Source organism: Ahaetulla prasina, chromosome 5 (assembly GCF_028640845.1).
Source record: "Ahaetulla prasina isolate Xishuangbanna chromosome 5, ASM2864084v1, whole genome shotgun sequence".
In the NCBI taxonomy this organism is placed as follows: domain Eukaryota; kingdom Metazoa; phylum Chordata; class Lepidosauria; order Squamata; family Colubridae; genus Ahaetulla; species Ahaetulla prasina.
Window position 1 is genome coordinate 96786307 of NC_080543.1, and position 18059 is coordinate 96804365.

Consider the following 18059-nt stretch of genomic DNA (forward strand, 5'->3'; position numbering starts at 1 on the left):
AGTGGTCACTGTTGGAAAAAGGTTCTTTAATTTGTAGTCCATAAATTGAGTTTGGGTTGTTGCAGAAGATGAGGTCAAGGAAATTGTTGAGTCTTGTATTGTTAGTTACAAGTTATTCAAGACCTAGGTTTGTAACAGCGTTGTATAGTGTAGCATGGATTGGATCAGTTGTACATCCATTAGTTATCCAGTTAATGAGAGGTAGATTTAGGTCACCCAGGAAGATGAGAGGATATGGGCAAGAGGTAGCTCATGTTAGCAGTGAGGTTAACATATTTGCATGAGTAATGTCGTAGTCAGGGGCTCTGTAACATAGTAAGAATCGAAGAATGGTGTTAAGGGATAGGTCGCATACAATACATTCCACTCCTCGCGTGGAGGTCCAGCCGTTCCGAAGCTGACCGAACACTAGTTAGGTCTTTTACTCAGACCTATCTCGTGGCATTGAGGGAGGCCAAGCGGGCCTATGTCTCTACTCTCATTGCGTCAGCAGAGAACCGCCCAGCCTCCCTGTTTAGGGTGACTCGCTCCCTCCTTCATCAGGAGGGTGGCGATGATCCCTTACAGGGTTGTGCTGAGGATTTCAGCAGGTATCTGTTTGACAAAATCGCTCAGCTTTGGGACGGTTTGGACCAAAATTGGGTAGTTCCGGGCAAGGAGACGGAGGCTAGTCTTGTTGAGACCATCTGGGAGGAGTTTGATCCTGTGGCTCCCAAGGACATGGACAGGTTGCTGGGGCAGCTGAATGCCACCACATGTTTATTGGACCCATGTCCCTCCTGGCTGGTGCTGGCCACCCGGGAGGTTACACGAGGCTGGCTCCAGGGGATTGTCAACGCTTCTTTGAGGGAGGGTGTTGTTCCCACCGCCTTGAAAGAGGTGGTGGTGAGGCCTCTCCTCAAGAAGCCTTCCCTGGACCCAGCTGTTTTGGGCAACTACCATCCAGTCTCCAACCTTCGCTTCGTGGCGAAGGTTGTTGAGAGTGTGGTGGCACATCAATTACCCCAGTACCTGGATGAATCTGTCTATCTAGACCCGTTCCAGTCCGGCTTCCGACCCGGGTACAGCACGGAGACAGCTTTGGTCGCATTGGTGGATGACCTCGGGAGGGCCCGGGATAGGAGTTATTCCTCTGCCCTGGTTCTCCTAGATCTCTCAGCGGCTTTTGATACCATCGACCATGGTATCCTGCTGCGACGGTTGGAGGGTCTGGGAGTGGAGGGCACCATTTTTCGGTGGTTCTCATCCTATCTCTCCGACCGATCGCAGACGGTGTTGGCAGGAGGGCAGAGATCGACCTGAGGCGCCTCCTTTGTGGGGTGCCACAGGGTCGGTTCTCTCGCCTCCTGTTCAACATCTACATGAAGCCGCTGGCTGAGGTCATCAGTGGTTTTGGGGTGAGATACCAACTGTACGCTGATGACACTCAGCTGTACATTTCCACCCCGGACCACCCCAATGAAGCTGTTTAAGGGTGGCTGGAGGTCGTGCGAGTCTGGATGGGGAGAAACAGGCTCAAACTCAACCCCTCCAAGACTGAGTGGCTGTGGATGCCGGCATCCCGGTACAGTCAGCTGCAACCGCGGCTGACTGTTGGGGGCGAGTCATTGGCCCCGATGGAGAGGGTGCGCAATCTGGGTGTTCTCCTGGATGGACGGTTGTCTTTTGAAGAACACTTGGCGACCGTCTCCAGGAGAGCTTTTTACCAGGTTCGCCTGGTCCGCCAGTTGCGCCCCTTTCTAGACCGGGATGCCTTATGCACGGTCACTCACGCCCTCGTCACTTCTCGCCTGGACTACTGCAATGCTCTCTACATGGGGCTCCCCTTGAGGTGCACCCGGAGACTACAGTTGGTTCAGAATGCAGCCGCGCGGGTGATAGAGGGAGCCACTCGTGGCTCCCATATAACACCGATCCTGCGCAGGCTGCACTGGCTACTTGTGGTTTTCCGAGTGCACTTCAAGGTGTTGGTTACCACCTTTAAAGCGCTCCATGGCATAGGACCGGGATATCTTCGGGACCGCCTTCTGTTACCACATGCCTCCCACCGGCCGGTACGCTCCCATAGAGAGGGTCTTCTCAGGGTGCCGTCAGCCAAACAGTGTAGGCTGGTGACCCCCAGGGGGAGAGCCTTCTCTGTGGGTGCAACTACCCTCTGGAACGAGCTTCCCCCAGGACTTCGACAACTTCCTGACCTCCGGACCTTTCGCCGCGAGCTGAAGACATATCTATTCTTTCGAGCAGGACTGGCTTAAATAGGGTTTTTAAATATGGATTTTATTGGGGTTTATTTTTTTTTATATTTTGTATGGTATTTTAAATTTAGGCTATTTTGAATAAGTTTTTAAAAATGTGTTTTATTGTAATATATTGTATTATTTTATTTGCCTGTTCACCGCCCTGAGTCCTTCGGGAGAAGGGCAGTATAAAAATTAAATTATTATTATTAATAGTTTCAGGAAGAGAGAGTTTATGTGCAACTTGAATGTTTTTTAGGTTCAGTGACTTTTTGTAAAAGATAGCCACTCCATCACCTCTTCGGTTATCACAATCTGATCGATAAAACTGATATTCTTTGTTTGTAACAATGGAGTCAGGAAGGGATGAGTTCAGCCATGTTTCACAAATAAATATGATATCAAATGTACCACTGTTTAACAAGAGGATAAATTCAGGTAATTTGTTAACAATGCTTCTTGCATTTATCAATTTGCATTTGAGATCTGTAGTGATTGGTGTAGTAGAGGTAAGGGGCGTGCATACCTAGTTTTGGATGTTGGTTGGTTGGCTGTTTGGGTGACTGTTTGGATGGATTGTTGGATGGCTGTTTGGATGGCTGTTTGGATGGATTGTTGGATGGCTGTTTGGATGGATTGTTGGATGGCTGTTTGGATGGATTGTTGGATGGCTGTTTAGGTGGCTGGCTGGCTGTTTGGAGATCCTTCGAGATGCAGTCATTGGTATATATGTAATAATATATAAAGATTAATACAGGTTGCCACTGGCCACTGAATCGCAGATTAAGAACGTCTGATTTAAAGATAATCCCTAGACATGAACAGGGCTGTCTATAACAATGGAGACAATTGACCAGTTACAGTACTTAAAATGGTAGATGGCTGACCAGCAACATGATCTGATTAAATGGTGGACATCATTCTTTTCCTTGAGCCGATAAAACTGCTGAAGTTTTCAAGAGAGAGTTTATGTGCAACTTGAATGTTTTTTAGGTTCAGTGACTTTTTGTAAAAGATAGCCACTCCACCACCTCTTCGGTTATCACGATCTGATCGATAAACCTGATATTCTTTGTTTGTAACAATGGAGTCAGGAAGGGATGAGTTCAGCCATGTTTCACAAATAAATGTGATATCAAATGTACCACTGTTTAACAAGAGGATAAATTCAGGTAATTTGTTAACAATGTTTCTTGCATTTATCAATTTGCATTTGAGATCTGTAGTAATTGGTGTAGTAGAGGTAAGGGGCGTGCATACCTAGTTTTGGATGTTGGTTGGTTGGGGGTTGTGTACAACAGGTGGTTGTATAGGTGGTTGGATGGGTGGATGGGTGGTTGGTTGGCTGGTAGGTTGGATGGGTGGTTGGTTGGCTGTTTGGGTGGCTGGTTGGATGGATTGTTGGATGGCTGTTTGGGTGACTGTTTGGATGGATTGTTGGATGGCTGTTTAGGTGGCTGGCTGGCTGGCTGTTTGGATGGCTGTTTGGGTGGCTGGCTGGCTGGCTGGCTGGCTGTTTGGATGGCTGTTTGGAGATCCTTCGAGATGCAGTCATTGGTATATATGTAATAATATATAAAGATTAATACAGGTTGCCACTGGCCACTGAATCGCAGATTAAGAACGTCTGATTTAAAGATAATCCCTAGACATGAACAGGGCTGTCTATAACAAATGGAGACAATTGACCAGTTACAGTACTTAAAATGGTAGATGGCTGACCAGCAACATGATCTGATTAAATGGTGGACATCATTCTTTTTCCTTGAGCCGATAAACTGCTGAAGTTTTCAAGAGAGTTACAAAGTAGAGTGTGCAGTTTTAATATAGTTTTAACCTGTTTTCAGCAATTCATGAAAGGAAGAGGTACAAAACTCATCAAATTGGGAACAATCAAATTTGCAGATCAAGCTGGCAGGAATAGCCAACACTCTGGAGGGTAGTCTTAAAATACAGAAGGATCTTGATAGACTTGAACATCTAACAAAATGAAATTCAGTGGTGACAGAAGTAAGGTTCTACATTTAGGCAAGAAAAACAAAATGCACAGGTACAGTATATGTGGTACCTTGCTCAATAGTAGTAACTGTGAGAGGGATCTTGGAGTCCTAGGGACAATCACTTAAATATGAGCCAGCAGTGTGCCACAGCTGCCTAAATACAAAGCAGTCCTAGGCTTCATTAACAGAGGGATAGAATCAAAATCACTTTATAATGTCTTGCTAAAATCACACTTGGAATACTGCATCTGGTTTTGGTTGCCACAATGTAAAAAAGATGTTGAGACTCTAGAAACAGTGCAGAAAAGAGTAACAAAGATGATTAGGGGACTGGAGGCTAAAACATATAAAGAATGGTTGCTGGAATTGGGTATATTGAGTTTAATGAAAAGAATGACTAGGGGTGACATGATAGCAGTGTTCCAATATTTAAGGGGTTGCCACAAAGAAGAGGGAGTGAAGCTACTCTCCAAAACATCTGAGGGCAGGACAAAAAGCAATGGATGGAAACTAATCAAAGAGAAAAGCAACCTAGAACTAAGGAAAAATTTCCTGACAGTTAGAACAATTAATCAATGGAACAATTTGCCTTCAGAAGTTGTTGGTGCTCCAACACTGGAAGTTTTTAAGAGGAATTTGGACAAGCATTTGTCTGAAATGGAATAGGGCTTCCTGCTTGAGCAGATTAGACTAGAAGACCTCCAAGGTCCCTTCCAAATCTGTTATTCTGTTAAAAAACGAACAGTCTGACATTTTGAGTCAGATCACTTTGTCTTCAGCACAGTCAGAGATTGAATTCCAGGGAGTTGTCCTTGACATGCATTCTTCTTGCTGGAAATCCCCCCCCCCATTTTACGTGTTGGCCAAATCCCATTCTCATTTTATGTATACTGTATGTAAAATGCATAGAATTCAGCTCTCTGTATAGAATACCATTTGCTATTTAAGAGATGCATAAAATCTCATTCTCATTTAACAGAAATTTGTATCTATATGCCTCTCCATTACTCTTTTCAAAAGCAATTTGAAACTCAGAAGCCTTACCGGTTAGCTACATGCTTTCCACTCCAGTCTGCCACTATCCAAACATGCTTCTGTTTTACTTTTGCCTTATTTAACAAACCTATTACTTTGCCACCTAATGAGAAGGAAGGACTCACTGGAGAAGAACCTAATGCTGGGAAAGACTGAGGGAAAAAGAAAAAAGGGACAACAGGGAACGAGGTGGCTGGATGGAGTCACTGAAGCAGTAGGCGTGAGCTTAAATGGACTCCAGAGGATGGTAGAGGACAGGAAGGCCTGGAGGAACACTGACCATGGGTTCGTGATAAATTGGATACGACTTTGCAACAACAACAACAACAATTCAGCAGTTTGAAAAGTGTGCTGGCTTTACTACATTATCAGGTGTTGATACTTACATTCCTTGCCCAAAAAGAAGGAATAGAAACAGAGGTGATTAATGCTTAGATAAAGCCATCCCTGGCGAGGAACTTTCCCTTTCCAGCAGCAACATGAGTAATACGTAATCAGTTTTTCTACTTCGGGGAAGTTAAACCTGGTCTCAAATTTTACTAGTGCTTCTCTGAACTTCTCAGGGTCTTCTTCCTGTTCTGCTACCTTGCTGCTGGTTTCTTCTGCTATTAATGCCTAAATCAATGAAAAATGAATATGTTAGAGATGTGCAGCTTAATAATTATGTGCAGATAAATGCTTCTAACACTTGTTGCTAGGTAAAAAAAATGTAGAAATTAAAAATAAATGCTGCAGTGTACAAGTGTACAAGCCATTCTGTGTCTTAAACCCCTGATGGCTTAGTTAACATTTACTCAAATATTTTACAATACATAAAAAAAAATGCCCTACAGAAATATAGCAAAATTAGCTGTTCTATTCACTCACTTTCAAAAGAAGTTCAGTCAACTTACCAGTTAATTATATTTCTATGTCTGTTTTGACTGTCTTTGCAAATAATTTGTAAAAAGTAAACAAAATTAAAATGAGATAATTCAGTACAAAGTGATATGCTGTTGCTTATTAACTACCTTATAGGATTAGCTAACAAATGATACCTGTTCATAAATAAAAAAGACTGGAATTAGGAAGTCAACTGATGAATCTAAAACAAACATCTAGTTCCTTACCATGCAGTTTTTCATTGCCAAATATTTCACTGCAGTTCTTCTTGCAGTTCTCCATTGCCATCAAGAAGCACATTTTCTTGTACCCCTCTCATTTACCTTTGTCACAATAATAACAAGGCAGCAACAATAATTGACTTCCAGGGTTGATGGATAAGAATGTGGGGAAGTCCCCACCACTGGAGGCAGAGCTTGACTGGACCCAGCTTATCAAATGAAAAGCCAACCTGTCTCATTCCTGACCATTTCCACTTATTCAACTGATCTTATAGGAATAAAAAAGAATCCAGGAACCTAAGCATGAATCATCTCATGATTTCCTACTGTAGAAGCCTGGCATCACTGTGTTGTGATTACGTTATATTTCTGACACCATCTCACACTACAAGCTCAATATTATCTCAAAACACAAAAACTAAATTATCATTATATATTTATGAGATAAAATAAGCCCTTAAAAGAAAAAGTTTAATACAAAGTAAACCTGTTATTTATCCAAAACAATGATAGAGAACACCATAATAAATAGTTCATTTATTAATAATGGCAATTTATTTATTTATTGGAAAAATAGTGAATATGTTCTTACCTTTATTTTACCTCTGACAAAGCTGACAATATCTTCTTTATTATCAAACACAGACAAGGTATGGAGCAGGTTTTGTTCCAGCCATTCCCAGTGATGGTTTATCTCCTCAACTGTGGCACCTAGCCCAAGACAGTACAATTGTGGGGAGAGAGTTTTCCACAAAGAAAAACTTTTTTGTATACTTGTTATATTTTTATTATAGCAAGAATATATACTTTCACTTTCTTTTTCCATAAAGAGAAAACAAAGTCAGATCCTCTTATTTAATTACAGATGACAATCTCTCTTTATTGTGATTTTTGCTACAATGACATTTCTTCATACATCACCTGCATCATACAGACTCGCCAATCACAAGTGTTTTCTGATGAGTTAAGGCTAAAGCCAATGGAGATTAACATTCCACAACAGCTCAGTTGTTTAGGGCAGGGGTCTCCAAGATTGTCAACTTTAAGACTTGTGGACTTCAACTCTCAAAACTCTAAGAGTTGGAGTCCACAAGTCTTAAAGTTGCTAAGGTTGGAGACCCCTGGTTTAGGGTTCAGTTCTGTGAAGAATCATAACAGTATTCTTCATGGATAGCATTCTGTTGGCTAACTTCAAAACTAGTTTATCTCTGGCCTGTCTATAATTGTAACATAATGATATGAAAACTATTCAGGGTATCTTTATATGCTTTATTAAATTTCGCATCCTTTTAATACTTTTCATTTTAAAAAATCACAAACAAAACAAGCATATATACAGAATAAACCAATACATCAGAAAATAAATAGTTCTGATCATTTCTCTTTTTTTTTCCTGCCACCAAGTGTGTCTGTATGTGACTTGCATAAATCTTTAAATATGTGAGCTCTCATTTACATTTGCCATTTGAAAGTTCTATATCCTAGTCAGATACATCCATAGATAGCCCTCACATACTGTAAAGTCAATCACAATGTAAATACTTTAAAAATAGGGGAAAGTGATTTAAATAATCCAGAATAAATATATAGAGTTTTCAGTTCACATTAATTAAACAAAGAATATGTGAATAGTGATATACACTCAGCAAGTCTGTTTGCCTGAATTTGTCAGTCTAGTACTAATCAATCATACAAACAGAGCCCTCATAACACCAGTAAACAGTAAGCTTAGTTTCTACTTCAACTATGTATGGTTTTGCTAACATATGTCATTAAAAAAACCCGGTCAGAAAATAAAGATTGGCCTGGAAAGAAAGAAAAAAAGAAAGGAAGGAAGGAAGGAAGGAAGGAAGGAAGGAAGGAAGGAAGGAAGGAAGGAAGGAAGGAAGGAAGGCAGGCAGGCCTGGAAAACTCTGTCCCCTTCTCTTCTGAAAATAAATCATGACCAAGAATGCAGTGCCTTCGGCTGGAGGCATCCCTTAATCTCTAATTTCTATTTGCACGTCAAAAGAAACATTAATCACAGAACGATCCTTCAGACCTATCTCTGGATGACAAGAGGAGGCCAGTAAGAAAACGTGCAACTAATTTTGGGTAAAACTGGTAAAATTCTGTAACTCAGAAATTTTATCTTAAGCATAGTTTGAGAGTGTTCTGAGTGTGGACAGCACATTATGTCCATATTGATAGTTTCATTTCCTTTGTTATGCAAAAGTGGTCTATAAATTAAAAATAAAAAGAATATGGATTAATGCTTACAGGTAAATCAACTAAGATTGTTTGATTTCATAATCATGAAATAATCATTGTCACAAGAGCAAAGACTATTATGGTACTTCAGCAAGTGGTTTAAAATCTTTGTAGGTAGAAATAAAAAAATAATACAATTCCTATATTGTTTTATATGGAAATATATAGAAATAAGAAAGAGAACAGAATCCCAAACTTCGTTAAGGTGTGATTTGTTAATAATAAGGTAATGAGTACATATGCTTTGGTATGGTATCATGAAAATCTACAAGCCACAACGGTAGGTTCATGGAACATGGCTAATATAACCTTTGAACCTGGCCAGTATATGTTAAGAATATGATTCCTGGAAAAAGAAAAAAAACCCTATTTAATTACCCTTTCCAGTTCTTCACAATGGAGAGAGGAAACGAGATCAGCAAAAACCTATAAACATACTGCAGTCAAACTTGATGTTGGTATTAAAGATACTGCATGCTACCTCTTACAAGAGAGAGATAAACATAGCTAAATATGTTTTCCATTTTCAATGGCTAAATTTCCCATACAGAATGCCAACTGCCAGGGAAACTGTCCAAGAGTTAACTGTCCTCAACAGGAAGACCTTGCATATCTCGATAAACACAATTAATCAAGATAAAGTCTGTTTCAGCACAATGCATACATTATTAACTTCATCTCTACTAGAGCTTGAAAACAAGATAGGCTGCAAAATAGCCCCGCAAGCTGTAAAACCACAACTGCCCATACTCAGGCATTTTGACTAAGCAATAAAACTGAAGCCAAATTTTAAAAGGTAAAGTTTCTTTCAAGTCATGTTTGATTCCTGGTGTACAGTACATAAGTGGTTTGTCACTGCCTTCTACTAGGTGTTTTGTTGTTGTTGTTTTTTGCTTCCCAATCTAGCCTATAACTCTGGTATTCCTGGCCAAGTCCTATCTACGTATCTTTTTTTGAAATACTGCATCTTGCTCACCTGTTTTATAAACAACTGTTGCTCTCGGAAAAGGGAAGAAAGTGGAAGGGACAACTAAACCTTTTTAATGAAGTGTCCTGTTTTCCCCAAAATAAGGCATCCCCTGATAATACGCTCAGTTGGGCTTTTGAGCACATGGCAATAAGGCCAAGCGCTTATTTCAGGTTCAAAAAAAATATAAGACAGGGTCTTATTTTTAGGGAAACATGGTCTTTACATTACATGAATATTGTTGCAGGATATTAATGAAAATGGGAACAAGCACAGAATGACTTCTATGTGTGAAAGGAAGAGAAATAGATGAAAATAACTTGATTATAAGTATATATATATCTATATCTATGACAATTACTTAATAATCACAAAAATGATTATTCTAGAGTTAGTTTTAATAAAATTGTACAGTTGCTTGAGACATGTAATCTTGTAAATAAACTTGTGAATAGATGTAGCAAGGCATAAATTTGGTTTCTAACCTGTTTATACATTTAAACAAAGAATCCTGGAAGAAAAAAATACACTGGCTTATATATTTCTATAAATATCACACTTCATTTGCAAATCTTCATTCTGTTCCCACTTTATGAGTCAATATTCTGAATATTTTGTTTGATCAAAGCTTATAGTACTCACACAGGTACATTTTACTGCATTTTTACAGGTAGTCATTTACTTACAACCATTAATTTAAGGAGTGTAAAAAGTTACAGTGGCACTGAAAAAAGTTAGTTACAGCTAATCCTTGCACTTATGACTATTGTAGCACCAATTGAGTCTCTTGGGAAGTGGCATGCATTTATAATAACTGCAGAGTCCTGGCATTGCCATCTGCAACCTTCCCAGGGGATTTCCAACAAGCAAAGTCAATGGGGAAAGCCAGATTCACTTAATGACACGGTCACTTAATGACTATGGCAAAAAAATTGTAAAATTGGGTGCTTATTAACAGTACAGTCACTTATTGACTACATTGCTAGGTGATGGGATTTTCAGTTCCAATAAGTCGAAAACTACTTGCATTAATGGACATTGAACAACCAAATTAATACTATCTCTTTTTCTCCGATATAATGTGACAGAAAATCTCACAAGGTCAGAATATGCAGCTTATCATATGTGGTAGTTTTTAACTACAATCCAAATTCTAATTGAATAAAAACACTGTAGCCTTCATTAGTGTGTCCACCAGACAATATGACTAACAGAAGCAAAGCTGAAACAACTTTATTTCATGAAAGAGATTTACTGATAGTTGATCGCTATGAATAGAGAGAATATTGTGTTGCCCACTTTTTAAAATGTGTACTTTCTGAACAAGTATGTTACAAGAACAGTGCAAGATAATTTTAGTATTTTTACCCTTCATTTTCTGCAAGGTCAAAGAAACTGACCTTGAAAAAATCAATTGCTGTAAGCAAAACAGTGTCCACCTGTTGTTTTCATGACTTCTGTTATCAAGCCTAGAGAATTATTTCCATGCTTTTGGCAGTATGCCTTGGAAAGCTAATCTAAATAATTTATTTTTTTTCTCCAAAGTATGTTATTAATCTTTCTTTATATAGCCATGAAATGCTTCAGTTGCATGCTTGTGATTAATATTTTATTTATTTAAAACATTTATTTAAAATATTTATATAGCAGTCCATCTTGTACTGGCAGCTCATAACAAAAACTGATGCTACAAATATCAATTATCATTCTACTAAGTAGACAAAATGATTTTACATCTAGTTACATGTCATTCTTGTCTAATTAAAAAGTGTGCAAAAGCATCCAGGTGGTTGGGTGGAGCCTCCCGCCACTGCCACTACCGGTTCACCCAATCTGGGGCGAACCAGTAGCAACCCACCACTGAACCAATCAGTATTAAAGTTTGGAAAAGAAAGGAGGCAGACTAAGGAGGAGGATGGAATACAAGGCAGAATTCAATAAGGAGAAAGTTTGTACAGGATTATCAAGCTTTCTAATTGTTCACCCTAATAAAGAATCTGAATCACATCAATAAACTGGTAATAAAAATCTCACCGCTTTTTTAATACTAGAGAAAACATTATTAACTACAAAAACGAAAAATGTAACCACATAAACAAATCTGCACTCTGCTAATCAACGAATCTGCTGTTTTTTTGGGGTGAGAGATCAATAATTGAGTTATGCATCTACATTTTTCCCATTTTAATGTTACAAACAAAAGGACTTAATCTACAACTTTTTAAGTGCTGAGTTTTTTAAGCGTCTACAATTCCTCAACCAAGCAGCAAGAAAGAATATTAAGATCTTTACTATGTTTTTCTCGCCTTAAAGTTAAAATTAGCTGCTTGTGAACAGAAAAAAATCAACCAAAAAAAATCCTTTCTCATACTTCCAGCAGCAGGGTATCCACCTACTCACATCTTTTAAGGATTGAGGAATTTTATTCGCCACTGCCACCGCCACCACAAAGAATGCAGAAGCAACACTATATATACACACAGGCTACTCAAAACTGAAACTGAAAACTGCTGTTCTGAAAATTAAAACAGGATCCGGTGACAATCCCTAAGCAGTTCTGTGGAAATGCATCCAATCACATTTCATGTATTCTCAACAACAGACAAAATTGTTGATATTTTATTCACACCTATGTACAGCATACAAATAAATACATACACACATATGTATTTGCTAAATGTTTAAAACCCTTTGTAGATCAGGGTGAGCATATAGATTTTTTTAAATTGTTAGAAAAAAAAGCAAATAATGCATGTGAGTTCCAGTATGAAAAGCCATGCTCGTGTCTTTTAGCTTCCACAATGACATAATTAGAACATTTAATACTGGGTCATCAACTCTTAATATTATCCAAACTTGGAAACATTACAAAATATGAAAATTGTTAAGTATGGCTTACCCAAACAATAGTGTTACTTATTTCACACAGTAATATTACCTTCAACGTTCTTTGACATGCAAACCACAGCATGCTCAGAGTTCAGTTTTCGTGTGATATATGACTCACCAATGGCAATGGCCCAGTAAAGCTCTGATCCGTTCAATAACTCACCACATGCAATGGCAGAATAAGTAGGTGATCCTGGTACTTGTAGCAAAATCCGAAATGGAGCAACACGTGCATTAGAATCAAGTACAGCATCCAGAGCTCCTACTAGACGACCTAGACAAATATACAACAGGAGGAAAAGGATAGTTGAAAAATATTTATTTATTTATTTATTTATTTATTTATTTATTTATTTTATTAGATTTATAAACCGCCCTTCTCCCGAAGGACTCAGGGCGGTGTACAGCCAAAGTAAAAAAGAAACAATGTACAGTTAAAAGCAAATTAAAAAACTTATTATACAGTGTGGCCGAAATTAAGATAGTTAAAATCTAAAAGACCCCAAATTAAAACTAAATGAAATTTAAAATTTAAAATCTAGACAATTTAAGAAAGCCCCGCGTGAACAAACAGATATGTTTTCAGTTCGCGGCGAAAGGTCCGAAGGTCAGGTATTTGACGTAAACCAGGGGGAAGTTCATTCCAAAGAGTAGGAGCCCCCACAGAGAAGGATCTTCCCCTGGGGGCCGCCAGCCGACATTGTCTGGCAGACGGCACCCTGAGAAGACCCTCTCTGTGCGAGCGTACGGGTCGGTGGGAGGCATGAGGTAACAGCAGGCGGTCCCGTAAGTACCCAGGCCCCAAGCCATTGAGCGCTTTAAAGATGGTAACCAAAACCTTGAAATGCACCCGAAAGGCCACAGGAAGCCAGTGCATTCTGCGCAGGAGAGGTGTCACATGGGAGCTACGTGAGACTCCCTCTATCACCCGCGCAGCTGCATTCTGGACCAACTGAAGCCTCCGAGTGCATCTCAAGGGGAGCCCCATGTAGAGAGCATTGCAATAATCCAGGCGGGAGGTAACAAGAACATGAGTGACTGTGCATAGGGCATCCCGATCAAGGAAGGGGCGCAACTGGCGAACCAGGCGAACCTGGTGAAAGGCTCTCCTGGAGACGGCCGCCAAATAGACTTCATTCCCAATGTATGTCAATCAACTTGCAGTCACCCACTTTTGAACTGCTGTGTCAGCAGAAGCTGCGGTTTGTAGTAGGAGCTCACCCTGCCCTGTGGCAGCAATGAGGTCTCGAATGCAAGCCTGCCAGTACAAATGACACAGGCCAATTCCAATAGACTTAGACAGTATCCCAAGAAGTCTGGATCCATGCCATGGAGGGCTTTAAAGGTGATTACCAACACCTTGAATTGCACCCGGAAGCAGACTGACAGCAAATGCAGCCCATGGAGCAGTAATGTTACATGGGCCATTCTTGAGGCCCCAAGAACTCCCCTTGCCATTGCACTCTGCACCAACTTGAGCTTCCGAATGTTCCTCAAGGGTAGCCCCATTACAGTAGTCCAGTCATGAGATGACTAGGGCCTGAATGACTGAGCACAGAGATTTGTGATCCAGGAAACCACAACTGCTGCACAAGCTGAATTTGAGCAAAGGCTCTCCTAGCCAGGACTGCCACCTGCTCTTCAAACAGGAATCACAAGTCCAGGAGAACCCCCAAGTTGCGAGCCGGATGTATTATTTATTAATTATATTGCTTGTAAGCATTGTAAGTAAAATGGAGAAAAAGTGGGAAGAGTTTTTGCAACACTGAACTTTCCCAGAAAGAGGCCCAGATTTGCAGTGCTGCGTTGAATATACCTAGTAAGTTAAAAAGTTACAGCTTTCGTTTGCCAGGATTCTGTCCATTAGGTGTAAGCAAATAAGGACTGAATTGGACGTTGCTGTGTTGTCTCTGGGCTTCGTTTGACACTCTAATAAGGATAGGGGTCTGGAATGGGCCAAATAACGAAAATAGGCTTCAATATATACCGGTAACTTTAGAAAATGGATGGCATGGATGAGTTGAAGCAATATTGTTGAAAGTATTATTTACTTCAAGAAAATAATACAGCATCTATTACAGGAAATCTTAGTGCCAAACAAGAGTTGTCAATTTATTTAAGTAGGGTAGGAGAATCAGTACCTCAATTTGCATGAGCCTAGGACTTGTATATAAAAATGAAACTGAACAACTCTTAACAATGAATCCAATAGAGCAGGGATCTCCAACCTTGGCAACTTTAAGCCTGGAGGATTTCACTCTCAGAATCTCCCAGAAACTAGAAAAGCTGGCTGAGGGATTCTGGGAGTTGAAGTCCTCCAGGCTTAAAGTTGCCAAGGTTGGAGACCCCTGCAATAGAGAATATCACACATGTGTACTTCTTGTTTCATACTGTGTTCAATTCCTCTTTCACAATTGAATTTCTGGTCTCATAATCGTTACTTGTTTTGCTTTAACCTTTCCATCACACTTATTTAATATATAACAAATCAGTAGTAAAACAAAAAAACAAAACAAAAAAACAAACAAAAAAATGAGTTCTGCGCTGTAAATACTATATAACCCATCTTTAAATTTATTTATTTTATCTATTTTAATATGTCTGTTCTACAATTGATTTGGACACAGTGATTTTTTTTAAAAGCGTGATGTAAACTATACAGAGAATATCTCAGTTGTTTACAGCAGCTGGCTAGGCCCAGCTGGGTTCAGAAGCCAAGTAATATGAGTGGGGTTTTTTTAATAATTGGATGTGAAACATCCGTAATCCACAATGTCAACAAGAGTTGTAATAAAAACATTGTTAAGAATATTATAATAAAAACCTACATCCTAGTAAATACCAACCTAGTACAGAAACTGATGAAGAGAACCCATAACAACCAAGAAATATCAAATCACAACCAGTGGTAGATGAAAAGCAGTGGGCCCATTCTCCCATGCTTCTGTGGATATCTAAAAATACATAAACCTGACATACTTCTTCATCCAATTGCATTATTATCAGGAAGCGCAATATACAACATAGTTACTTACAAAACAGCTTGGACATCTCATAGAGGAGAACAAATATTCTATCAACTCCCTACTACAGTGCTTCCAGAAAATCAAAGATCCAGCAATAGAAGAATAGGAGATTATGGTTTCATTTGATGTCATAGTACTATTTATATCCATAGACACAAAACTACTAAAAGAATCCCTGTCAGCAGTATTCCACAACACATATGACCTAATCAAATACACTAAGATAAAATACTTAGAATCATGGATCTCATCAGTTTCTGCCTCACTATCTAGTTTCAGTTTGATATACAAATATACCAACAGATCAGAGGAACACCTATGGGATGACCATTTTTGGGAGTTATAGCAGAGACCATAATACAGTATATAGAAATTATAGTTCTCCCACTTATACTGCCAAAAATATGGATATGTAGTGTAGACAACTTTGTCTTTATAAAAAAACAGGAACAACAAAATACACATGAAACAATCAACATCTTCAAAGGAATAAAATCCACAAGGGAAGAAGAAAACAGCAACACATCCCCTTCCTGGATATCCTCATCAGCAGAGGAAATGATAGCAAATTAGAAACACAAATCTATCGAAAAACCATCCACTCTAACCAAACATTACCAAAGTAACAACTGAAACTCCCACAAGAGAAGCTGTGCAATAATATTATTCAAATGAGCATTAATGCACTGCAATTGCATTCAGAATACCAGAGAAAGGAAACAGACCACCTATATAACATCTTTCAACAAAATGGAATTTTATCAAAAAGTGTCTGATCATTCAAGTCACAACAGCACAACTAACACAAGCTATTAAAAGGATAATACTGCCATATATTAAAAACATCTCAGAGACAACTAAAAGACTAGTATAACCACAGAGTATCACTGCAGCATAGAAACCAACTAAAGCCCAGTAGCCCAAGAAGAAGAAAAAAAGGACCTATCTACAAACACAGAATGGAAGGACTGTAACAGCCACTACAGGTAGTCCTTGACATACAGTATAACTGTAATGGTTCCTGGCCATTGGAGTAATATGTTATAGGGGTCATAAAATCTGATTTTTGCAATGGTCATTAGGCAAACACAACAGTAGTAAAATAAATGCCATGTTTTTAATGGTAGGATTTTGCTAAAAAAATGAGGTATCTTCCATATTTATCAAAACCATAATAAAATGTGGTCATCTGACTGTGGAACATTGCAAATGTCTATAAATGGAACCATGTTGCTGAGCGACTGATGTGCAGTCATGTAACTGTATTCTCCCAACCATCGGAACTGGGTTATAACTCTTTTTCATATAGGCTGGAACTTTGAGCAGTTGTATGACAGGCAGGCAGGAGACTAGCAGAACGCATCCGTGAACACCAAGTAGCCATCAGAAAACAGATGAAAACTCTTAATTTCACAAGGCACGGACAGACTTAGACATAGTTTCAACTGAGAAGCTGTTAACATCCTAGATCAAGGTAAATCTAAAAAAAACTGCTAAGGAATTTCTGGAAGCCTGACACTCAGACAAATCAGCCATCAACAGGTACATAGAACTAAACAACCTTTATACATCATTTGAAATAGACAATTAAAATATCTAAAAAGGAAACAAAAAGACCAGAACAAGCTCCTTATCAGCAATCAACACCTAGGAGCAGGGATTAACCCAAGATTAACATCAGATCAAACAGTAATCATCAGCCTAATCAAGGACTTACCAAGAAAAAACAATACACCTACCAATACAGCAAGCTACTGTATATAACTGTGATGGCGAATCTATGGCACGCATAGCTGTATCAGCGAGCACGCGAGCTCAACTCTGGCATGCATGTGTGCACCCAACTGATTTTCGGGCCTTCTGGGCCCACCAGAAGTAGGGAAACAGGTTGTTTCCTGCCACTGGAGGGTCTCGGGGGATGGTGGAGAAGGCCCATTTTTCTCTCTCATCTGGCTCCAGAGACTCTCTAGGAGTCTGGGGAGGACGAAAACGGCCTTCCCCACCCCCCAGAGGTCCTCCAGAGGCCGAAAATGGCCTGTCTGCCATCTTCTGGTCCCACATGTGACCCACCTTCCCCCCGTCCCCCCCAGCACGCGATAGCAAAAAGGTTAGCCATTACTGGTATATAACATCACTGAAGATGTTACCTAGTCTGGTAATCAAATGTTCGCAAACAAATGACCAGGTTCAGAGAGCACGAAAGATTTCACAAATCAAGAAGAGTCAACTCAACTTGAAGGCAATTTGATTTTATTTAGATGTAAAATACAAAATGTAAAGACTCATGGAGAAGAAGGTTTCATAAAAATTGTTATATAAATTACTATTCTAACAAGGCCAACAGATATTAGGAAAAGAGAAGAAAGTGGAAGAGGAATTAGCAGCCAGATGGCATAAGCAATATAAAATTCCCACTAGGTGAAGGGAAGTAGATAACGCCAGTCTGTTGCCTGGGCTGAAGCAACTGTCAACTGACAGTTTGGGAAACTGAAAGAGGATTTCTGTAAGATGTGCAAATCGGGAAGTAAGTATTGCTAAATTCCCCTAAATAC

General features: G+C 39.5%; 1 protein-coding gene across 2 annotated transcripts in view; it reads right to left on the reverse strand.

The window, feature by feature from the left end:
- Positions 1–18059, reverse strand: part of TBC1D8 (TBC1 domain family member 8) — a 52192-nt gene that overhangs the window by 23983 nt on the left and 10150 nt on the right. The window contains exons 2-4 of one of the 2 annotated variants that reach the window (XM_058184829.1): positions 12600–12755; positions 6968–7086; positions 5659–5887 (exon numbers count right to left, since the gene is read on the reverse strand). In XM_058184829.1, coding sequence (XP_058040812.1) covers positions 5659–5887; positions 6968–7086; positions 12600–12755 — 504 coding nt within the window. The remainder of the gene's footprint in view (positions 1–5658; positions 5888–6967; positions 7087–12599; positions 12756–18059) is intronic. The other variant, XM_058184828.1, reaches the window with a different exon arrangement.